Below are 25,879 nucleotides of genomic sequence, written 5' to 3'. Positions count from 1 at the left end.
AAAAACCGTATCACAAGACCACAAATCAAACGTGCTCATAAGTACCATTTATAACATTCCAACTTTCTCATCAAGATTTTCTCATCATTTTAGCAGCATTCTAGCTAATATACACCCAGCTCAGCTGCCATCTTGCATGAACATTTCTAATAAGAATGCCTGCTATTAAATGTTAGTACTTGAACATAGATCCCAGTCTCCTAATTATGTTCAGACACATTTTTCTCAGAAACTGAAAACAGATGTAGATTAAAGTAGATCAAATAAAATTGAGTTGCTGTATATGTTTAAGAGATTGAAACAATTTTATGACCATTTCAGTAAACATCTACCTGGTGAAATTTCTTTAACATTAAATGTGTTAAATGAAGACTCTGAAAGCCTCATGGAATTTGGGGGAGGCCTATTGCAGAGAAAAGCAGGATTGCTTGGTGGTGACTCCTGGACATTTTTTCTACTTCCTGAAAATGAGCTATCTGAGATGAAAAGATAGCTCATTTTAACTGATTGCAAGGGGCAGCAATTGAACTCAAGCTCCCCTGAAATTGCTCAGGATGCCCAGTGTGCTAAATAGCTGGTACCTGAGTTGTTGACACCTGACAGTTTTTTCTTCTCACACTAAGTCATCACCACAGTAACCCATTAAAAAGAGAGAAGCAAAAAAGGGAAAATGCCTCCCTTCATGCACCCACTGAAGCACAAACCCACAGTGTATCCTGCCAGGTCCTAGTGTGCCTCTCCACAAGATGCTGGGAGCCCAGAGATGCAGACACCTGCAGACTTTTCTGTCCTTGATTTCCAACCATCCTCAACTGAATCTGCTACCATTCATGATGGTAGCATGGTAGCTATAATCCATGAATTTGAAATATTCCCTACTGTCAATTTCTAGGTAAATTCTGCTGGATATTAGGAATGCCATAGAAAATGTAAGTGTCAAGTTAAGTTGCTTTTTTGGACTCTCAGCCTGAATCTATTAATCTTCTAAACATCATCTTTGCATGCCTAGCTCATTAATCAGTCATTCAATTGTGATACATTTTTAAATGTTAAATTCACCAAAAAAGGGCTAAAAATTTATCTTCATTCTTTAAGTAATAAAACCAGAAATATCTTTTATTAAAAATCAGACATAAGATATTATTTTGATAAAGTTGTGTCCAGAGTTCACAACCTACTGATCAATAGACCAAATTCAATTCATAGATTATTTTCATTGGTAGAATATTTTTAAATTTCTTAAAAAAGTAATAACTCTGTGAAGTATGCCAAGTCTGATTTGCCTCAATCCCCACCACTGCCCATTTCAGCATTTCATCATCACATTATCTGCGGGCCTCTAAAGGCAATTTAGTTTATCAGCCATGATATACATTATTTGTTTTTAGAAGATTCCAGAGGAGAAGCTATTGTGAATATGTAGAGAAATTCCAGAGTGTTTTTTTTTTCAGGTATAGGTATATGAAAAATACAGATGTGATTAGAATCTTTAGTAACTTTAAGCATCTGTCTATCCTCTTCATTTTCAAATTGATCATATATTTTATAAAGAGTTGGTATAGATCACCTGGAGGTAGTGACCTATCTCCTGAGATAAAGTATTAATTTTTACTCTCGTCAGGCAAATGCTCTTTTTTAATGATGACCTTTAAATATGTTTTCTCCATTATGCAAGCAAACAAACACAAAAAACAGGCAGAATATTTTAGCAAGTGAAAGGAATATTACCACATTCCACATTGAAAATAAATATTCAAAGTACATGCAAACTCTTCTTAGATTTTATTAATAACTATGAGCAGTGGCTTAATGTCTATCATTATGGAGACTATTTTATATTGTTTTGAACCACTGACATTCATTACCTTCAGAAATGTGACCAAATTGCAGTTTTCAAAAGATAAACAGAAAAATCAATAAGAACAAAAAATTAACCAACATCAGAGATTCTATTGAAAGTGAAAGAGCCCATCAATACCAGAAGTAAGAACACATTTTGAGATGGAGAACACTTAGATAAATACATGTCAAACTGTCTTCACCTTAAATTAAGCAGAACACAGCCAAACAGCATATTCATCACACCTGAGACACGCAGCTTTGATGTCTATGACCTAATTCTTTTGAAACAGCAAGAATGCTGTTATCTATCTTTGAGCAGTCATGTTTCCCAAATTAGACACCATTTATGCATTCGTTTATTCATCCATCCAATCATCAAATATTTATTGATCACCTACTATGTGTCAGAAACTCACTCTATAAAGTATTGGGGATATGATCTTGAACAAGAGAGGCAAAGGCTGTTCCCTAGCGAAGTTTAGATTCTAGTGGAAGGAAGAACAATTACAACAAATTAACTTTGGGCAAAGTTGGTTCCATACAGAGATAATGTTATGAAAACAATCAACAGGGTGACAGGAGAGAACGACTGGAGGTGGGATACTTTAGACAGGATGGTTAGAGAAGGCCTTTCTAAGCAAGGTATAAGGCACAGGCTTCTGGAACTTGTATGTGAATGTGCATCACTTGGGGATCTTGTTAAAAATGCAGATTCTGACTCAGTAGATCTGGGGAGGGGCTAGACCTTGCATTTTTAACGAGGTTAGGCCAATGAGTAAAGGTCCCAGGGTGGCGCTTTGAACAGTAAGGACTTCAAAAAAAGAATGAGAATGGTAAAAAAGAATCAGGCCAGCAACTATCAGTTTCAATGACAGGCAATGGATGAAGTCCAGTTTTGTGTCCACCTCATTTCCAATTTTCTTTCATTTGTTTCATAGGAGACCACAGACATAGAGACAAGACTGTCCTGATTTCATCTCTGTCTCTGCGTCTTCCCAGAATGGAGGTCTTGCACAGTTCACTTACTCCCTAAATCTCACTCTCTTACTTTGTCAGATCTTTGGGTAATCTGTGTGGTGTATAGATAATTATCAATAAGTGATTTCTTCATAGACATTATAGATTGGCTGATCCAACCTTATTTCCAACCTCCTTCTCCTTTGCTTGTTCTAATATAGAGCCGTAAAAGCTTCAAGAACAACAAATGAACAAAACACCTTAATTTCCCAGCCTCCCTTGCAGGTAGGGGTGGCCATGGTCATGTGACAGTTCTGGCCAATGACATGTTGATGGAAACCCCTGGGGAGGGGAGCAAGGAAGAGGGCAATCCTCCCTGCATACAAAGGAAAAAAGCCTTTGCCTTTTCTCCTTCACTAGTCTCACCATCTGCAGCAGAGAAATAAGTTCTGAAGACTCAGCAGGCATCTTATAACCATGAGATTACAAGAATATGGATGAAAAATAGCACATTAAAGATAGCAGAGCAGAAAGGCAAAAAAAAGCCTGTGACCACTGGCATTCCTGAGTCGCTGTTCCAACCATGGGCAGCTCTGCTCCACACTCTTTGAAATGTGAAAAAAATAAACATTTACTTTTTAAGCTTCTGTTAGTTAGATTTTTGGGTTCTTGTAGTTAATGCAATTCATATCTGATTGCTTGATATAGTGATTTATTATTATTATTTCTTCTTAAGTCACTTAGTAATATGGAAAAGGCAGTGTACTTGATGACAGCAACTTGAAGCTGCCTGCCAAAAATTTGACTACCAAGAAATGGAATTACATTGGAATTCTGATTTGTATTACCACCGAAGAACGATGTGAAAAGCTTCACACATCAACTGCTAAATTCTCAACACAAATTTGAAGTGCCCACTTTTTAGAAATTGTAATTGAAATTCCCCTTTTCTGGGATAACTTATAATGTTGTTGCCACATAATGAATAACCACCATTTCAAATCAAATCTGGGACACCCTACAAGAAATAAACAAAAATAACTGCATTGGGCTCTGTGCCTGGAAAAAGAAGGCATATATTATGATACTCAGTTGGTTTGACTGGAAAACAAAATTAGAATAAAAATGAATTTCTGTGAAAAAAAAAAGTTTGGAAAATTGAGACACATGCAACTGAGTACAAAGGAGAGGAACTTTTCAAAAATGTTAAACACTGCCACATATGTAAAAATCCTTTAATAAAATTAATCAGCAATTATTTTCTCAGTGTCTATTATGTGCAAGGCATTGTGGGAAATGCAAATTATTCCAGTTTCAAGGCACCTAATCATTTGGAGAGACAAAGTAACATAAATTTGATACACAAGTGCAAGCAGAGTCAGAAGAATTAAGCAAGTGGCCAAGGACAGAGTGGTCCAAAGGAAAGACACCCGCCATGAGCTCATATGGGTCGGGAAAACCTAACCATAAAGAAAAGAGGTGGAATTTCTGTGGTGAATGGGAATGACAAAGATAGTCCACATGAGGAAAAATTTGAGGACCTAGGTGAGGAGAAAGGAAAGTGTGAGCTCTATTAGTTGAGAGTGAAGAGACCAGCTTTACCACAGACCAGCTTGTCCAGTCCAGAGACTTCCAGAAGGTTAGAAAGTAGAATGATAGGTAGAAAGTGGATTGTGGGGGACTTTTAGCTGATCCTTAAATTATTTGAACTTCAGACCTACTTACACGAGTAGTTAAGAGCACATTCATTTAGCATTAAAGGAGGAAGTGCTACAACTGTGTGGCCCAAAATGTTAGGAAGTTAATAAAATTATTAGAGAAACTCTCTGTTTTTTACTACTAGCACTCTCTTGTTACTGCTTTTTAACAATTTTCCAGTGATCTTTTAATTACAAAATGCATTGGGCATGTCTCTGTACTCATCTTACTTAATTTTTCTATGACATTTGACTCTGTTTCTCTCCAATATCTCACCATTAATTCTCTCCTCCTTTATTGATATTCTCCTCTTTTTTCCTCAAATGTTAGTATGCTCCAGGGTCCTAACCTTGAACCACTTCTCCCCTTGAAGCTTCCTTCAATATTTCTAAGGAATCTCACCCATCTGCAGTTCTTAAATCACTGTCAATACATTGATGGCTTTCAAATCTATGTCTTCAGTTCACTCCTCCCTCCTCATGTGCACTTGTCTAGAGGACATCCATAGATTCCTCAACCTCATTATGTCCAACACTAAATTCATTAATGTCTTCTGAAGCCTATTGCTCTTCTGTATTCCCCATCTCAATTAAACTCACATGAATCACTTTGCCTCCAAACCAGAAATCTGGAATGCATCAAGTCCTTTTCTCCATCTCCCTGTTTTAAAGTCTACTTGTTTTACAACTGAAATATACACTAATTAAACACCTACAAATGATAAAATAAAATCTTTAAGATTTAAGCCCAACCTGCCTATTTAAGCTTGACTTTCAACTCCCTGACTCTTCTAATATGCTTCTAAAAAAGTCAACTACTTGCTAGTCCATCACCTGATATTAACGTCTCTTCCTTTTAGTTTATTAAACCCATCTCATCTTTCTAGATTTGTTTCAACATTATTTTCCCTGTGTAGCTCTCATTCACTCTGCTCCAATTCCCCCTGGGCCCACTCTATTTTGTTCTCTTGTCTCGGAAGAATTTTTCATTTCTGCCACTGTACTATCACTGAATACACTATATTGCAAATACTGGCTTATGAATCTATGTCCTCCATAAGATCATGAGCTCTCTGAGGCAAATAGAAAAAAATCCAATAAAAATAATGTAGGCTCTGAAGTTTGATTACCTAAGTGTAAATCCTAGTTCTATCATTTTTTACTGTGTCAACTTTATCAAGTTAGTTAAATTCATTAAGCGAAAACAGGAATAATATTTCTTTCATAGGGTTATAATGAGAAGTAAATGAGGTAAACTGTGTGAAGTGCTTAGCATGAAGCAGGCATTCAACAAAATTTAGCTATTATTATGAAACATAAAGAATATAAGATATAAGAACAGTGACCACGACTATCTTTTATTGAGCATGGTCTGTGTATCTTGTGTTATATTATTTGTGTACATTTCCTCTTGTAAATCCAAAAATTATAGTAAGATATATATGATTACTCCATTTTATAGACGAGAAAACTCTGTCTCTGAGAGGCTAAATAGCTTACCTAAGGGCAAACAGCAAACATGTGATAGAATCAGGATTTTATATTAGGTCTAGGAGATCCAGAGCACATTGTCTCCATTTTGGCATCTCAAAACCCAAACTTCAGTGCTGAGTACAGAATGGGTGCTTGATAAATATTTGTTGAATAAATTAATCCATTCTGAAACATTTATTAAGATATTTCTTACTGATAAGGAAAGAGGTATGATCTCATGGTAAATTTGCTCAGTAATGCTTGATATTGACAAGTCAATGGTTAGCACCATTTTTTGGAATGGAAATAAAATATGCAATAAGAAAAGGAGGACATTTAAAACATGGTAAAAACTACTAGATTTCCACTGAAATTTCAATCTCCCTCTCTGTTTTTCACACATACACACACACACACACACACCCCAACTGAAAGTTATTGCGTATACACAAACAAGTGGTACTCTGCATTTTATGTTAATTTTCCATTAATGCTGTTCATTGGTGTAAGGTCTATATTGCCTTTTTCTATAAAATATTTTTCCTCATTTCCAATAAAACCCAAAACAATGCAGAGATTAATGACTAAAGTTTTTTTTCTTTTTAACATAGAAGTCCATGCAATTCTTCTCTCAATCCAAGTCCATTACATAACCTCAATAGGGAATTAATTTACTCAACACAAATCTTACTTCTGCAACTTTGATGAATGTCCATGATATATTTGTATGAGATGCAATACTGGGTGTATGCCAGGCTAAGTGTTCATTTAGTTTTCTACTACTGTGGTACAATACTGCTCCAGTTACACAGTGACATTTTAATGATTTTCTAACACTTTTCCTGAAATTATAAAAATATCTTATGTTATGGTGTGCCTTTCCTTCAAGACATGCCATCAACTGATAAATTTTTAGGTATTTTTCTCTCAAGTACAGGAAAAAAAAGAGAAAAATATATCCATTTTCCATGATAACGTAACAACCCCGGCAACTTATAATAGTTCCTTTGTCTGTCTACAAGTACTACATCTTTTGGGGGAACATTTATAATAAGCCAGCAACTAAAAATAAAAATCTATCTTGAGTGTTCAGTATATGTTGAAAATAATATTTAATTTCACATGATTTTTATATTTCATATGATTTCATAACAATTTGAGGAACATGTTATAAAACTATAAAAAGATTTATGGATTTGCTACTAAATATTTCCAAATTTCTAAAGCACATTTTGTATAATATAATTAATGTTAAAAGTTTTATGTTGATATTTTTCTTTAAACCTTGTAAGAAATAGTCTTTGTATTGTATATGCTCCCTAAGCAAAATAGAACTGTTATTGTGTCCAGTTTAATACACTTATTTAAATATAAATATAAAATTGTTTTTAAGGTGAAACTTTGTATTAGTGTAATTGTTACTGGTTCCATAGAGCTCTCAAATGGCAAGAGACGGGGAAGACTTCTTTCAGGTACAAGGAGCTCAGCGAGTGTTAACGTGCCTCGTCTCTCTCTGCTCCTTTAGTTAGTTCTCCACAGTTGAAGAAGAGGGATTTAATGTGAATGAATTGGTAAGGGGACATTGTCATGTACAGGGTGGCATCTTCCTCTCCCCTCTCCTTTGGGATCTATCTACATTTGGGGGACACCTGCTCTCCGGTCCTCTAGGCTGTAAGTTACACCTTGGCTAGCTATGCTTCTGCCCTGTCCAGCACTGTTTGTGACTGGAGGGTACGTTCGTCTAAATCTGGAGCCCACATGCCTGGAGATATATGTCAAGTTCTCTTTTATTAGTTTTATTGGACTAAGGTGATATTTTGGTTTCCCATCTGCCTTACACTTTTTCATTTCTCAGTTTCATACTTTGGGTGGAAAAAATGGGATATTTTTATTGAGCTTCTCAAATTCCCAAATGAATAAGGACAAATGAATAAGGAATTTGCAGTCCTTTAACCCACTGCAATCCCTCAAGATGAGGATTTCACTTCCATCAATAGACATGAGGGAAATAACACATAGATAATTAAATAATTTGTATAAAACCATCAAGCATGAGCCTCATCTTTAAAACAAGTCAGGTTGATTATATTGCCCACTTTGAAGCAAAAACAATAAATAAACAAATTCATATATGTCTTCATAAAGATAGTTTTATATGTTTCTACCTACATATATATGTGAATGTACACAATGTACATATATATTTATTTATGAATAATAATTATACCAAAGAATCCTTACCTTCTATATTCCTATAATACTAAAGAAAATACTAAAATACAAAAAAAAAAACCAAAAAAAAAACCATAGCCTGTGTACACTGATTTGCACACTTTTCTATCATTGGGTAGATATTACACTTGCTTTAATAGCCAAGTAACTCTTATTGTGTGACTGTTCTTCCTTTGAGTATGTAAACTATGCCATACTATTTAGTCATGCAAATGCACAGGAAAACAGTAATGCATTTGCAAACATGTCAATAAATAACACAAGGTGGGGGTGGATCAAACCCTGATATTTCTTCATTTGTGTTGCTGCCTCAAGACAACAACATGTGAGTATCAAAGTGAGTATATTTATAATACTCATGCACATTTTTAAAAAAAGCTGGAGTGAAACAGTCCATTGCTAAACAGAGATAGTTTTTGAAACATCAATTAGCTGGTTCTGATAAAGAACTTCCTATATTGCAAAGCCCTACAAAGACAAATGCTGTTTCTTTGATCAATAAAATATCTAATCCTACTTCTCTTTACAAAAAGTAAGATCATCACTGTTTCAGAGTACTAATTTTTGCTGGCCTACACTAAGTGCAGGGAATTTCTTAATGAGCTATAAATGGAATGTATAAGGTAAGCAACATAAAGCCTTGGAAAGAATCCTTAAATATATTTGAAAGGTCTGTTTGGGTGTGTATTAAAATGAACTATCATACTATTACGTACTGTAAGGTATATAATGTATAGTATAAGGTACAGGATATACATGCTTTGTAACATTGCGTTCTAACAACCACTAAACCTGAGTTCTTAATTTTGTATACAAAATGAAACCTTTTCCAAGTTTTGAGCTACAGCACTTCAGATGAAAATGAGAATCATCATTTTAACTTCACTTATTGCTATCAATTTCATTTTTCCCTAAAAAAAAATGGGGCGTGTTTCCTTATATTCTGATAAATTGTTTTCTTATTCTCATTCTATTTGCCTAGGAATAAGAAGTACTGGGTCTTGTCCATTGAGTCTTTATTACAAAGACAAGAATATAAATGTATTTGAGTCTCTGTAATATTGGAATAAAAACATCTCATCACCAAATACTGTTAACACTTATGAATATTTATCAGTTGCTGTTATTAAAAAGGCACTTTTTTTCTTCCTGGAGTTTTTGAGTAAACAATTTCAAAATGTTACTCCATCTGTCAATGTTTTCTGAAAACAGTACAAACCTTCTTTTTTATCTTCTGGTGTAATCTTCACTTTTGTATCTGTTATATCTTTGAATGAGGCCAGAAAAAGTACCACATCTCCTTTCTCATTCTTTATAGGAACAATATCCAACAGGCACCAAAATGGAGACCCTGCAACAGTAATAAAAATACAAATCAATCCCTGCCTTTTGATTTTATTATGAATCATTAGTGATACACTTAATCAAATTTTTACTGCCTCTTCTATTAGAAAACTCCCCCCCAAAATCTTTTTTTAAGCATTAGTTTTCAGATTCCATGAATGTCTCACCTATATACATATCTTTGCATGCCAAAATGAAATGATTTCTCTGAAAATAAGGCAGTATTTTATTAAACAAAAAACTTGTCTGTGTTGAGACATTTCTGTTTACGTCATTCAAATTCTATTTCTTCTTCGAACTCATTGTTGATGTCTAAGCATTTCATTTTATGAGACAATGCCTCCTCCCACTCTAGCACACCCTGGTTCCTGAATAAAGACTTTGGTATAAGCTTACTAGAGGTTTATTTAGTCAATTTAAGAATCAGTGATCGTCTACCAGAATGGCTAAGACAGAAAAGGTGCAAAATGCCAAGTTTGGGGAAGGATGCATAGCCACTTGAACACAAACACATTGCTGACAGGTTGCAAATTAGTACATCTACTTTAAAAACTATTTGAAAGTATAAAAATATATTCACTCAGTGCAATATTATACAGCAATGTGAATGAGCTAGCTACAATGACTCACAATGAAGTAGATAAACCTCACTAACATAATGTTAAGCAAAAGTAGCCACACACAAATGAGTTCATTTACACAGAGTATAAAAGCAGGCAAAAACTACTCTGTGGTTAGAAGTCTGGTTAGTAGTTACCCAGGTGGAGCTAGTGACTAGCAGGGGGAACATGTGCAAGGATTCTGAAGTGCCGGCCATGTTTTGTTTCTTAATCTTCATGATGGTTCAATGGGAGTGTTCAGTTTTTGAAAACTCATCAAACTCTCCACTTATGCTATGTTCATTTTTCAGCATGTATCTTATATTTCAAGAACATGTTTTAAAAAGCAATAATCAAATTCAATCAGTTTTTGAGCAAAAGAACCATGAGAAATATCATTAATAGACTCAAGTTCAAAAACAGTAACCAAAAAGTTTTACTTAAAGCTTATATTTAGTAGCCATAGTTTTAAAAATATATAAAACTTTCTGCAATAGACTCCCTATTACCAGGCATTCCTGGACAGAAATCTATGAAAGAGAAGGAAAAGTTGTTGTTGCTTAAAAACTAAACTATTAACCAATTCACATATACATTTCCTTAATTTTGTTTTGATGGAAAAATAAACCCTTTAATACAGTGAATTTCCATCTTATATGGGAGTTGATTCCAAAGTCAGAGTGTGTGTGCGTGTATGGGTGTGTGTATATAGATAGATAGATAGATAGATAGATAGATAGATAGATAGATAGATAGATAATAGTAACTGCTGTTACATTTCTGAAAAGTAGTTGAATTCACATACAATAAATGATGTACTCTTACTGTATAGCATGGAATATGTACTTGTTCCCAACACTCTCCTGGTAGCTTCAGAGTCATGACTTCCACTTTGCTCTTGTGACCCAGACCCATGGCTTCCTTTCATTCATTTGCTCCAATTTCTGTGCCTGTGATCTGTAGGCCATAGCAATCCAATTTCAATATCCCGCCACCATGTTCCAAAAGGCCTAGGATCTAACCTTTGGCGCCAACATTAACTAGCCATGTGACCATGGAAGAGTCAACTAACTCCTGGAATTTGAGTCCCTCAAGTGTGATAGCCTCACATCCTGCAATCCAGTAGTAAACATATTATTTAAAAAAAAATGTTGAAGAAATAAATCAACTGTACTGTCTCAGATTAAAAGAGAAATCTCATAAATGAGCCACATAGCCTGACCAGATACTGCTATCCCCATCATCCCAGAATGGTAATTCAGCAACCATGGTAAAGACAAAAAAAAAAGGCCATCAGGCCATGCCGTTCATTAGACCCTAAAGAGAGTAAAAGTGGGAACACAGAAAATGGTACATACCTGGCTTCTTGATTCACATTTTAAACTCTCTCTCTGTCAATTACCTACCAAAACCAAATCAGAAAAGAGGCTACTAATTTTCCTGAAAATCTCTTTTATCTATGCACCCCATCCAGCATCATAATTTTTTCCATAGAGACTTTCCACAGAAGTAACAATGTACTTTGGAGGCAAAAGCACTAAATGAGGTGAAAGCCAAGGAAATATTTTTCAACATGTCAATCAGCTCTGGATGCACAACTGTCATATCGCATCAAGTTCTGGGAAAGTCAAAATATCACTGTGAGATTTGTCTTTTAAGTTAAAGTGAAATATGATAATTGATATTTTATAAATTCAATGAAACTTCATTAATATGGGTCCCTCTAAATTCAAGTCTTGCAATGATTTGACCTTAACTAGGCTGATATCTACTTTCCCACTGCACTCAGAACAAAAAGCTTGTTAGGGAAACAGTATTATGCCTATCTTCCTTTCTTCTTCCTCCTCCCCTCCCTCCCTCCTTTCCTTCTTTTTTCCTTTCAATTGCTCCTTCAGATTTACACACAACAACTACCTTACAAATGTGGGTTGGGATACCTTTAAAGTTAGAAGTACTACTCCCTTCCTCTTTCAGAAAGAGAGAAGAGAGCCCAACAACTCTCAATCAAGTACAAAGCGAAATCCCTCACACTTGGTCTGCTCACTTAGCCTTCCCTTCCATGCTTTCCTAAATCTCTCTGCCAAGTCCTCCCCCTGGCTCTCCGGCAACATCTTCAGTCTTGAATCACTGTAAAAATTCGATGATATTCTTCAGGCTCTGGCTCTCCTCCTTTTAGCTCTGAGGACATCAACCATCATGCAACTCTTTTAGTCAAGAGCAATGCAGCTCTGGGCAATAATTCTCTCTTAGAGTTAAGGTGGGAGGCAGCAAGTGCCTCCATGACAAATGTACAGATTGAATGATTCTTAAAAGTAGGGTGGGGGGGGCAGAAATCTTGTTTTGACTTTAACTCCTACTGTATATAGCAGCAGTAATTACCATGTGGGGTCTGTGAGTGCCAAAACTGATGAGGCAGTGCCAGACTTTGAGTTAATGACACCTTTAATTTCCACAAATAAATAAACTCAATGGGGATAAAACAGGATTTATACCCTACATGGTAAAACGTATTTTAAGAATTGCATGAACAGTTACGCAGAGCTTAAATCTGGTGAAATGTTCCATGATCTCTATTTAGTAGTTTCTTTTTCCTCATTGGGAAATAAGGATGTAGGAGAATTTGACTTGCTAATATTCACAATTGTAAAAGGACTTATCTGCTTTGCATATACCCCCAAAAAGATTATATTTAGCAGTAATCAGAAACTAATGATAAGATTTCCAGTATGGTTCATGGGTTATTACTTAATACAGATACACAGACAGTTGAGCTGAGAGCTGTCCCGTTCTCTTTAACTGCCATCGTGAGTCTTATTCTCCAACGTAACACCGTAGCACAAAGTGGGATGTGGACAGTTTCCATGTCCTAAGTTTTCTTATATCAAGCAGGATTTTGAAAGGATTTTGAATGACAAATATGTGTGATCTTTATTTTTTGAATTTATGACAAGCATATTATAATCTGAGTTTTGAGAGCATTGGAATCATGTGATCAAAACATTTTCAGGTTCTCCTTTCATTTCATATTAGAAGTTTGATAAGTCTTGTTCCCTACAACCATTGTCTCAGTCTTACTTAACAATGTAGTGACAGGGTTGTCAGGTATTAGAAATTCGTTCAGGGGATATATATTGAGGGGGTGGGGTGGGGAAAGGAGTGCAGATGAGTAAATGAAGCTGCTGCTACTGGCAGCTCGATATGAGATGCAGTATCTGTAGCAGAAAGAGTGGGCAGTGATAGGAATCCCATCTGACTCTGCCGCACAGCTCTGAATTCACCTCCACTTTATCACATTTGCTATTGTCTTGCTCTGGCCTTAGTCGTCTCTTAGCTGCTTTCAAAACTTTTCTCCCTGCCTCTGATCTTCTTCCCATGCTGCTTTCAGTAAGGTTTAAAAATATAGGCACCTGATTAAAAATGCCCAGTGGCTTTTCATTGCTTGGCCAAATCATTAGCATAACATTTCAGATTCTTTCTTATCAATACGATAGGCCTATCTTCAAGGGACTGGAAAGGGAAACAGGACGGAGAGGGTAGTTTGAAGAAGTAAACTAAATTAAATGTCATATTCAAAAGGAGAGGGAAGTTTCCTGGAGTACCCAGAGTTGTATGGGTGACAAGCCTCCACAGCAGCCTCCCCTACTTCTCTTGGTGTTCGCAACGTGCTAAGAGATGAAAGTAATGGTTCTTTGGTGAAGTATCAAGCAAAGGCTTTATGGGTAGTGGGCACATCTGCCAGAGGCCAATCCATGCTGTAAGTCTTTGCTCAGTCCCACTGAATTTGTCTTGAATAGACACCCTTCCTCTAAATGCCCCAGGATATTAGTAAATCAAAGCAAAGGACACTAGGACCTGACACCTTGTGTAGCATCCGGGTGGAGAGTGGGGAGCTGGCGGGAGATGAACTGAACAACCTGGAGCCCTCCCTGAACTGGGACAGTGACTAAAGAAACCTTTCATTTCAATATTTAGTGAAAAATGAGGTGCTCATAAAACAGTGTGCTTTAAATTTGTTTTTGTGTAGAAAAAAAGACTGGCAGAATACACACCCAAATATTAACAGTGGTTGATTATGAGATTGTACTGCATTTTTCTTTCTTTTTTTTCCTCTACGGATGCTTATTTTCAGCTTTTCTAGAATAAACATAATGAATGTATAATGGGATTCTGACATCACTTGAGATTTTGGATAAGAAATGTTCAAGATTGGGTGAGAAAAGTAATGCAGTCATTTTTCTGGGGAGATCAGTTTTTACATGTTGAAAGGTAAGTTCTAACATTTATCCTCTTCAACCTATGAGAAATGTTCTATGTTAAGTCAAGAAGGCTGAAAAAAAAAAAAAAAAAAGAAAAATAAAAATATGGGAAAAAGAAAAAAAAATTTAAAAACAGAGAATATCAAATCAGGTGATGCTTTACTGATTTGAATATGTCAAGTTTTTAATACCCTTCCCCTTTCCATTTTTCTCCAAGTTCCCTTTCTCCTTAAATAAAAATATGTTTATTACCCACCTAGGAATATGTATAGCCACCTCTCAGAAATCTATAATAATCAGAAACTAGAGGAATTTGGAAGTTTGAAATCCCAAGAATATCTCTAAGATATGCTTTAATAATAGTTCCAATATCTTTGGTCAACAAATCACTTATTGGATTTATTGACCAGTAGAACTATTACTTGCTTTAAGAAAACCAGTCTGGTGAGGATGACAAACATAAATAACAACTAATCACAATTGAAAGAATTTTCCAAATACAGGAAACACAAATTCAGTTAGGACAGTTTTATAGGAGGAGCCAGGGCAATTTAGTATAGCCAATGAGAAATGAAAATAAAGATGTCCTGAAAATATAATGCCCACAGTAGGACCTAATCACAGTCTCCATTTTCTAAGCCATCTATTATGTGCTAGACACTGTCTTACATACTTTGCATGTATTATATCTAAACTTCTCACTGGCCAACGTGACCAACATTTGACCAAACTGAACTACATTTTACAAATGTGGAAATTGAAAAGTGTACTATCTTCTTCAGGATCACACAACTAATAAGTGTCATTCACCAGATTTTGAACACAATCTAAGTCTGATTTTCAAATTTTGATTTACCATAATATTCTGGGAATGATCCTATTCTCTGTACAATGTTTTAGGAATTATCTCATTTCCATTTAATTCTCCTTTCCCCTCATGCTGGAGGGTATGATGATACATATGGTTTTTAAAATTGTATTCTCAATCCCAGAATAAAGTAGGGCCTCTTTTTTGTAACAAGATTCTGGCACTTCAGTTTTGTATTGCAACATATTCTTCATTCATGTACACATGTCACTAATTCTTAAATTTGCTTGAATGTCCTATAAGACAATAGGATCAGAAAACCACCACTTGGTACTGCTTTCAGTCCCCCTATTGAGACGAAGACAATTTACTTACACAAGCTTCATGACTACAGTTTCTAAGTGTAGTTGCCCGACTTGTTAAAGTATTCAGCAACATATTCCAAGCTCATTCACAAAGCCTATGCCTCACCCCTCCTCCCAGGACATATGTGCTTCTTGCTCTCCTAGGAAGCTTCAGAAATGGTGATCTCTTTACAGCAGCAGCTCTACATAAGACACATTATGACATTCTCTGAGACTCACTTTTTCTAAGACCGGAAATGACAAAGATAACTGAGTCCCAATCAACTTCTGAGCCATGGTTCTCTGGTATTCTTTACAATGATACTCTGGGGAAAAGAAGGCCAGATCATGTGATGGACAGTTGTTAAAGAGCACAAATATGTCTGATCTGCCAGGTTTGGCTTCATGATTGCTACTTGCAAGTGCTTCTTTCTGAGAACAAGGCACTAAAACAAACTCATCCTCTTGATACTTGATTTTAAGAAAAGCAATTTAAGATTCCTTCCAACTTACAGTGTTCAGGGAGAAATAACTGCTTCAAACAAAAGTCTGAGGATCAGGTTAACTTTCTCTCATTGCATAAGACTTCAGTTGGATAAAACTATGGCCTTTGCAGAGCAATGGGAATAATAATCGTTTTTCCAATAAATATAATACCTATGTGAACTCGGCATGGTTAAGAGGGTCTGGGACTCTGGGACTAGCTTTAGGACACAAAAGAAAGTATTTGAAGATTACACTGCAAGCAATTAAACCTCGAATTATTCATTTATTCAACAAATGTTTCTTTTGTGCCTACTGTGACAGAAATTGTTCTAGGTGCTTGGATACATTGGTAAACAAAACAGAAATCGATCTCCATCTTCTGCTCTGGCGGAACTTTTATTCTAGTGAGAGCGGAGAAAGAAAATCAATTACAAATATGTAAATAAGAAATTATATAGTTTATTAGAAGTTTAAAACACTGTAGCAAACTGAAAAAGGAGAGCAGGGTTAAGCAATATGGAGTGTGAGAAGAAGGGCAACTGCAGTGTGACATCTGTGAGGATATAGTCATGAAAAGTGTTACTTAAAGTTGCTGTTGAATATTGATGGACTATCGGTGTGTTATTCCAGTTCCCCTGAGAAGCAAATGATGAGAAGACGTGTGATGCAGATCTGACCTCAAGTGGAGGAGAAAGGAAAGGAAGAAAACTGGAGGGAAGCATCTTGGACTACATTGTCAATTCTAAGGAAGTTCAGAAAGGCTGTGAGGGAATCATCAAGCCAAGTCACCTTTCAGAGGACTTGCATGACTCTCAGGAATAGGAGGACTACCTTACCATTACTACCTTGCTCAGGAGAAACCTGTGGAAAGCTTGTTCTCTATGCCAACATAATGAAGGGTTTCAGGGCACAGCAGCTGGGACCATCAGCCAATTACTTTTCTATAATCAGATATCTGAGTGGTACATTCTCATAGTCAACATAATTATTATAGCAGACAATATCTTTTTTTCCCCAGAATAGCTTCCATGTTCCCTTTCTCTTGTCATTGCACCTTCATATTCTATTAAACCATACCTCCTCTCTTCATGCAGCCTTTCTAGAACTATCAAACCTAGTATTTTTACTAACATGCACTGGACGGGTGGGCAAATCATCCAGGCTAGACCAGTCTTTCTCTTCAGGTAACTTCGATCTAGAAGAGAGGGACTCTGTAAAAAATGGAGGGAGCAGATTGATTCCAACAATGAAGGTCAGAAAAATCTCTCTTGTGATTCCTGCTACCTAGACTCCACAGAACTCTACTGGTTCCTGACTTTTTCAAAGCCTGACTGTTCATTTACTTTGGGTCTATAAGTTACACCATGTGCTGCTTTGAATCTATTATGTCCCCCACAAAAGTCATGTTCTTTTAATGCAATCTTGTGGGTGCAGACTTATTACGGGTGGGATCTTTTGCTTAGGTGTTTCAGTAGAAATGTGACACACCCAAATGTAGGTGGCCTTTTGATTAGGTTATTTCCATGGAAGTGTGACCCCACCCATTCAAGGTGTGTCTTGATTAGTTTACTGGAGTCCTTAAGAGAGCTCAGGGGCCAACACAGACCCAGACACTTGGGAGATACAGACAGAAAGATGTTAAGCTAAGAGATGAAGCCCACAGTTTACTTCAGAGAAGCGAAGACAGGACCCCCAGACACTTAGAGAGAAATGTCCTGAGAGAAGAAGCAAGGATGCACAGGAGCTGAGAAAGAGATGCTAAGAGAGATAGAAGCCCAAAGACATTTTGGAGAAAGCCATAATGAAACCAGAATCCAGGAGTGAAGGACCAGCAGACACTAGCCATGTGGCTTCCCAGCTGACAGAGGTGTTCTGGACACCATTGACTTTTCTTCAGTAAAGATATCCTCTTATTGATGCCTTAGTTTGGACACTTACAGCCTTAGAATTGTAAATTTGTATCTTGATAAATCCCCTTTATAAAAGTCAATCCATTTCTAATATTTTGCCTAATGGCAGCCTTAGCAAACCAGAACACACCATATGTTTTCAATAAACCATTATATTTTCTTAAGAAAGCTAGAATCAATTTATGTTGCTTAAAAAAAGCCACAGTTACAAAAAGGTATATTTAGAAAAGGGTAGTTGAGATGTAGTGGAAAGAATGCAGGACTTATATGACATGGCATATTAAGTCAAGTTCTGCAGTCTCTATTTACTTGCTGTGTATCCTCAGATACGATTTTTATACCTGTATGCACTGCATCTGCATACTGAACATACAGCTATTTCTCATGGCTATGAGCTTTGTAGGGGCCAGTATATGTAATGGTATTTTATATTTTTCGACTCTTTATATGAAGTAAAGTCTTTACCTGAATATGTAACATTTTAATTCTTTAACAATAAAAATGATTAGGCACAAATGGTTAAATATTAACATTTGTTAAAGCTAGGTGATGGTATGTCTTTTATATATGGATGAGACATTTAATGACTTTTTTAAAGGTAAGAAACATATATCACTTTAGGAAATGGATAATTCAGCATTCTCTTGAATATCCAATTGAATATTAAGTTGAAACATACAAAGTCACCTCAGACCGCTGGAGGCATAAAATATTTCAGAGACTGTGCTGGTTTCAATGTATTATGTTCCCCAAAATGCCATGTTCTTTGATGCAATCTTGTGGGGGCAGATGTATTAGTGTTGATTAGGTTGGAATCTTTGGATTAAGGTGTTTCCATGGAGATGTGACCCACCAAACTGTGGGTAATACCTTTGATTAGGTTATTTCCATGGAGGTGTGGCCCCGCCCATTCAGCATAGGTCTGAATTAATCACTGGAGCCCAATAAGTGCTCTGACCGAAGGAGCTCATAGTGAAAGCCAAGAGAGACATTTTGAAGATGGCCATTGAAACTAGACTTTTACTACTCCATAGTTTGCCTGGGAGAAACTAAGAGAATACCACCAACCAGATGCCTAGAGAGAAACATCCTGGGAGAAAGCCATTTTGAAACACAACTTGGGAGCAAAGGAAGAAGACACCAGCTAGCCATGTGCCTTCCGAGCTAGCAGAGGTTTTCCAGATGCCATTGGCCATCCTTCAGCAAAGGTACTCTCTTGTTGATGCCTTACCTTGGACATTTTATGGCCTTAAGGCTATAACTTTATAATCAAATAAACCCCCTTCATAAAAGTCAATCCACAGTTCTCTGAAGAGGAAATACAAATGGCCAAGAAACACATGAAAAAATGTTCAGCTTCACTAGCTATTAGACAGATGCAAATTAAGACCACAATGAGATACCATCTAACACCGGTTAGAATGGCTGCCATTAAACAAACAGGAAACTACAAATGCTGGAGGGGATGTGGAGAAATTGGAACTCTTATTCATTGTTGGTGGGACTGTATAACGGTTCAGCCACTCTGGAAGTCAGTCTGGCAGTTCCTTAGAAAACTAGATACAGAGTTACCCTTCGATCCAGCGATTGCACTTCTCGGTATATACCCGGAAGGTCGGAAAGCAGTGACACGAACAGATATCTGCACGCCAATGTTCATAGCAGCATTATTCACAATTGCCAAGAGATGGAGACAACCCAAATGTCCTTCAACAGATGAGTGGATAAAGAAATTGTGGTATATACACATGATGGAATACTACACGGCAGTAAGAAGGAACGATGTCGTGAAACATATGACAACATGGATGAACCTTGAAGACATAATGCTGAGTGAAATAAGCCAGGCACAAAAAGAGAAATATTATATGCTACCACTAATGTGAACTTTGAAAAATGTAAAACAAATGGTTTATAATGTAGAATGTAGGGGAACTAGCAATAGAGAGCAATTAAGGAAGGGGGAACAATAATCCAATAAGAACAGATAAGCTATCATGGGTAAATTTAATGTTCTGGGAAAGCCCAGGAATGACTATGGTCTGTTAATTTCTGATGAGTATAGTAGGAACAAGTTCACAGAAATGTTGCTGTATTAGGTTACTTTCTTGGGTTAGAGTAGGAACATGTTGGAAGTAAAGTAACTATGTTAGTAACTAACCTTAGGTTAGTTGTCTTTTTATTACTCCCTTGTTATGGTCTGTTTGAAATGTTCTTTTACTGTATGTTTCTTTAAATTTTTTTAATTTTTCATACAGTTGATTTAAAAAAAAAAAGTTAAAAAAAAAAACAAGGAAAAAAATATGCAGAGCCCCCTTGAGGAGCTGGTGGAGAATGCAGGGGTATTGGGCTTCCCCACCTCAATGGTTGCTAATGTGCTCACAGACACAGGGGACTGGTGGTTTGATGGGTTGAGCCCTCTACCACAGGACTTGCCCTTGGGAAGACTTGCTGCAAAGGAGAGGCTAGGCCTCCCTATAATTGTGCCTAAGAGCCTCCTCCCGAATGCCTCTTTGTTGCTCAGATGTGGCCCTCTCTCTCTAGCTAAGCCAACTTGAAAGGTGAAATCACTGCCCCCACCCCCCACCATGTGGAATCAGACACTCAGGGGAGTGAATCTCCCTGGAAACGTGGAATATGACTCCCGGGGAGGAATGTAGACCAGGCATCATGGGATGGAGAACATCTTCTTGACCAAAAGGGGGAAATGCAAGGAAATGAAATAAGCTTCAGTGGCAGAGAGATTCCAAAAGGAGCCAAGAGGTCACTCTGGTGGGCACTCTTAGGCACAATATAGACAACTCTTTTTAGGTTCTAATGAATTGGGGTAACTGGCAGTAGATACCTGAAACTATCAAACTACAACCCAGAACCCATGAATCTTGAAGACAATTGTATAAAAATGTAGCTTATGAGGGGTGACAATGTGATTGGGAAAGCCATAAGGACCACACTTCCCTTTGTCTAGTTTATGGATGGATGAGCAGAAAAATGGGGGAAGGAAAAAAACAAACAAACAAAGGCACCCAGTATTCTTTTTTACTTTAATTGCTCTTTTTCACTTTGTTATTCTTGTTATTTTTGTGTGTGTGGTAATGAAGGTGTCAGGGATTGATTTTGGTGATGAATGTACAACTATGTAATGGTACTGTAAACAACCGAATCTACGATTTGTTTGTATGACTGCATGGTATGTGAATATATCTCAATAAAATGAAGATTAAAAAAAAAATGTCAATCCATTCCTGGTGTTTTCCAAAACAGCAACATTAGCAAACCAGAACAGAGATGATGACATGGAATGTTTTACTTTAAAGATGAAAATCCTGAATTCAGAGTGGTTAAGTAAATTGTCTAAGGTCAAAATGTTAACTGTTAGAAGAGTTGGGACTAGAACTCTTTTTATGGGCTTTCTACTAGAACCCAGGGAATTCCTCCAAATATTAATATTAAAAAATATTGAAGTATTAATTTCATATGAGTGAGCAATCTACTTTTGATACCTTAAAGTAAAAATTATACTTGTATATATAATTGATATCATTGATCCAAGTAGGAGATACAACAATTTCAACATTAATCACATCCCTTTTAAGCAATTGGGATATGAATTAAACTCTGTGTATAAGATGCATGGCAAATAAAGTAAGAGATGAGAAATATGTTTCATGGGAGAAAGCAGAAATTTTGAGATGTGAATTTGGAAACAAGGAAATAGGAATTGTAAAGAAATGGTTAAGGATCTCATGACAGTTCCCCAGTGTATAAATATATGATTACAGTTTTAGGTGTCAATTTAGCACTTTCCAAGAACATGCAGACAACAAACATACTGAACATTTCTTCCCCTTGTGCAAACTCGACTCTTAATGAAGCCTCACGAACGTTGCACCAGATTGCCCTGAGTCACAACTTGGCAAGCATGTAAAGCAAAGCAGTTAGATGCCTTCCTCAGCGTACTACTTCTCCCCTAAAATAGAGCTGACATCTCCCTACACGGAAGGCCAATCCCTGGTGCCCAGGTTAGCATTGCTGTATCCAGTTTACTCATGTTTGGGCATAGAGAAGCTTATCTTTGTGTTACTCTTCAGATGCTTGAACTAAAAACAGTCATTGCTTTGAGGAAAATATTTTCTCAACAGCTTCCATATGATTATAGACATCTTTCTCCAAAAGAAAAAAAAAATTTGAGCCTATCCAAGTAATTAAAACATGACAATTCAGATTTCTTCTAAACCAGGAGGGATCCAATTGGATACTCAACCTCACAGATTTGGTATGATCATCTTGAGAGAGAAGAAAACTTTTTCTGTTGAGGGTCAGCTAGTAAATATTTTTGCTTTGCCATTCATCCAGTCTCTGTCTCAACTACTCCACTCTGCCATTGTGGGGGAAAAGTGGTAATAGACAGTATGTAAACAAATAAGCATGACTGTGTTTCAGTAAGACTTCATTTACAGAAACAGGCATCCTGCCAGAAATGATCCATGAGCCATAGTTTTCCAACCCTTGATATAGAAGCCTACAGATTAATGTACATTAAGAATTAAATTCTTGGCTTTTAAGGAGTTTTGACCAGACTCAATAGCACCAAAATATTTCAGAAGCACTCTTCATTAGTTCAAAAACCAGAAAGATACTTTGGTGGAACCTAGATTATTAATGTCATAGTGGTGAGTTATAATGGAAGATTATCTAAGCAGACAATCTTATTTCCCTAAATAAAACCTAGTCATTTCCTTTCCTCTTTGATAATGAGAATATACTCATCCTTTACCTGAAAAGCAAAATAGGTCTACCCATCAATGACCTAGAGGGATCTATGAAAATATTTTCACTTCCAGTTCAACGAGCAGAAGTTAAATTGGAGATTACAACATTGAATAGGAGTTTTCTGAACTGCATCACAAAGCAACTTACATGCACATCAGAAATCTAAAAGAGTTAAATGGAAATTGTGACCAAGAAGTCTATACAAAGACAGTATGAACCAACTAGAAGCTAAAAAATGTGAGAAACTTTTAATCTGGAAATCTCTTTGAAAGCATGGAGAGGAAATCGACATTATACACAATAAAACAACCTTAGGCCATTAAGATTACTTTTATCCTCAGAACACAATCTAAATTTACCGTTTTCTCTTTTAATAGTATTTTTTCCTAGTGGCATTGTTAACAAGATTTCTTTTGCTATTTCACTCCTACTGTATTTTTAAAACAGAGTGCATCTTTTTTTTTTAATAGAACATGATATTTCAAAAGATAATTTAGTGGACTCAGAATTGAGGGATTCTGGGAAAGTAAAGATCAAGAAAAACAGCTCTTCTTATCATACAGGAAATCAGTTCTCCAGTTATGGCTTGGTTATACTGCCAATTGCTAGAGACATTCTGAGTCATAAGATATTTTTTTCATTCAAAGTCATTTATAATGATGATGTGTCTTAGATTTTATCAACAGTAGATGCTCTATGGATTAGTAAATATTAAAAATAAAAAAAAAAAACACATAAAACCCAAATCCATAGCCCAGCCTAAACTTTCCTCTCATCTCAAAATACATAAACCCTCACCCCCAACAAGGCATAGAAATCCAGGTTGTTATTATAGATGTCCATTTTCAGAATTATTCACGAGACCTCCCTCTTTCTCATCCTCCAAACCAAAGAGATAACCCGACTCCTGTCAATTCCCATTAGCTGGACCCCTGAAATCTATTTTAAATCCACTCATTCCTCCATTTTTGTTGACCACATCCTAGAGTAAGCCAAGACCTCTCAAATTTCAGAGTGCACAGAATCACCTGGAGAGCCTATGAAAACACAACTGCTGGTCCCCACACCCAGAGATTTGACTGAGTAGGTATGCAGTGGCTCCCTAAATTTGCATTTCTCACAGGTTTCCAGTTGATACTGATGCCACCAGACTTCAGATCACACTCTGAATAGCATGTGTCTGAGCTACCATCCTCACTTTTTGTAGATTACCTGCCTCACATAGCAGCCAAAATGATCTTCACTAAACGGCATGTTGACCCATGTGGCTTACCTGCTTAAAACACATTGACTGCACTTAGTTAACTTCCGGTAGCCAAAGTACATCTACAAAGCCCCCATGGTCTGATGCCTGCTGCCTTCCCACTCACATTTGATACCTTGCTGCCGTCTCTCCAGTTACACTGTCTCTCTGATCTCATATGGTCTTCTTTCTCTTCAAGAATCTCTACATGTGGCTCTCTTTACCTAGAATGCTTGTATTCTCTTCTCCATTTAGTCAATTTCTACTCATCCTTCAAAATTCAACTCACATAACATTTCCTTGATGAAGCCTTCCTTGAATCCCAGATTTGGTCAGGTCCCCTATAATTCCTTCCCATAGTTGCCTGTTGTTTGCTTGAAATCACTTGTAACAGGCTTTTGTGGTTATTTGATCTAAGTCTTTCTTCAAGATATAGGAGGGCAAGTCCAATGCCTTCCTTGTTCTTGCACTCTCCAGTGTGCAAAACATTGTGCCTAGCTTAAACACAGGATGTGCTCTAAAATTTGCATTCAGTGAATGAAATTAATTATTCTAAAAAAAATTCAAACTTTACAATAATAATGTGTTGGTTATAATAGTGATAGCTGACAGTTTAGAGCACCCACCAGATGCTAGAAACTGTGCAAAGCACTTGATAAGCAATATCTCATTTAAGCCTTCTAATAAGACCGTGAAGCAGATGCTATTAATATTATTATCAATATACAGATGAGAAAGCAGAGGCTCAGGAAGTTGAAGTAAATTGCCCCAAATCATACAGTTCATAAGTAACAGAAGTTTTTTGTTTTGTTTTGTTTTGTTTTGTTTTGCCTATTAGATACAAGTCTTGACTCAAAGAATCATTACAACCAGTATCTATATGGTTCTTTATATTTTCTATGGTTACTTTCTTCATCTGATCTTCTTAACAGCTTTAAGAGGTAAATATCTCTGTTTGCCCTTTGCAGGTAAGATTAGATATTGAAGGTTAAATAATTGGCTAAGGTAACATGCAGCATGTTGGTGACCGAACCAGGACTTGAACTCAAGTCTTCACATATAAAGGTCTGTACGGAACTGGTAAAAAGTGCTATCTACCCTAAGATTTTTTTTTACATTTCTGTTCTCAAATATGCATTTGAAATCCAAATTCATTTGAACATCCTGCCAAGTTGCTAAAGGCCAACAATCGGACTACTACTTAGTGAGCGCTTTCAGCTTTGAAAAATTCTCATATGCCAGAACTTCTAGGTACAGCAAAATGCTTCTTTGTTTCAGGTTCAAAGTGGCCCCATTCTCTGCCACAACAAGCACAAGAATTGTTGAGTGGCCTGCACAGTTGCTGGCATCATCTGCATTCTCTGGGGTCTGCCTCTCCAGCTGCTTCCTCCTTGCTTTTCCTTGCCTGTGTGCTCTGGGAAGCACTCACCTCCCTTAGCAGCCTTATTTGTTTACCTGCTTTGTGCTTGCATGGGCCCAGCCTCCCAGAAAAAGTTGTGATGGGAGGGACCAAAGCTGAGCAGAGGGATGTCAGCAGATGATCCCGACCCTTGCATTCCTGAATTAAGATGCCTCAGGACAACCTGGTCACTTCTCATACAGACTTAGGTCTATCAGCCCAGCAGAAGGCTCAAAAAAGGCCACTAACCCTACTGGTTCAAGATAGAGAATAGAAAGTGGTTATTTAAAAAGAAAAAAAGAAAGAAAAAAGAAAAAAAAAAAGAATATCCTAGCAATTGAACCAATGTCCAGAAACAGAAAGAAAAGGGAAAGATGAGGTCACAGATCTGAGAAACCTTATAAGGAGAGGTAACCATGATGTTGAAACAGAAAAGCAAATGAATATAGAGGGAAGTGTAGGAGATAGTCTCACAACATGCCTCTAGGTTATTAGAAAGGGCAGTACATGGCTTCA

The 25,879-nt window shown here is 36.7% G+C and overlaps 1 protein-coding gene across 1 annotated transcript in view; it reads right to left on the bottom strand.

The window, feature by feature from the left end:
• Window positions 1–25,879, bottom strand: part of KCNH8 (potassium voltage-gated channel subfamily H member 8) — a 449,367-nt gene that overhangs the window by 256,394 nt on the left and 167,094 nt on the right. The window contains exon 3 of the mRNA XM_037828156.1: window positions 9,421–9,552. Within this exon, the coding sequence (XP_037684084.1) occupies window positions 9,421–9,552 (132 nt within the window). The remainder of the gene's footprint in view (window positions 1–9,420; window positions 9,553–25,879) is intronic.

The sequence above is a fragment of the Choloepus didactylus genome, chromosome 1 (genome assembly GCF_015220235.1).
Source record: "Choloepus didactylus isolate mChoDid1 chromosome 1, mChoDid1.pri, whole genome shotgun sequence".
NCBI lineage: Eukaryota > Metazoa > Chordata > Mammalia > Pilosa > Megalonychidae > Choloepus > Choloepus didactylus.
Note: the sequence above shows the minus strand (reverse complement) of the source record. Positions and strands in the feature narration are given on the sequence as shown.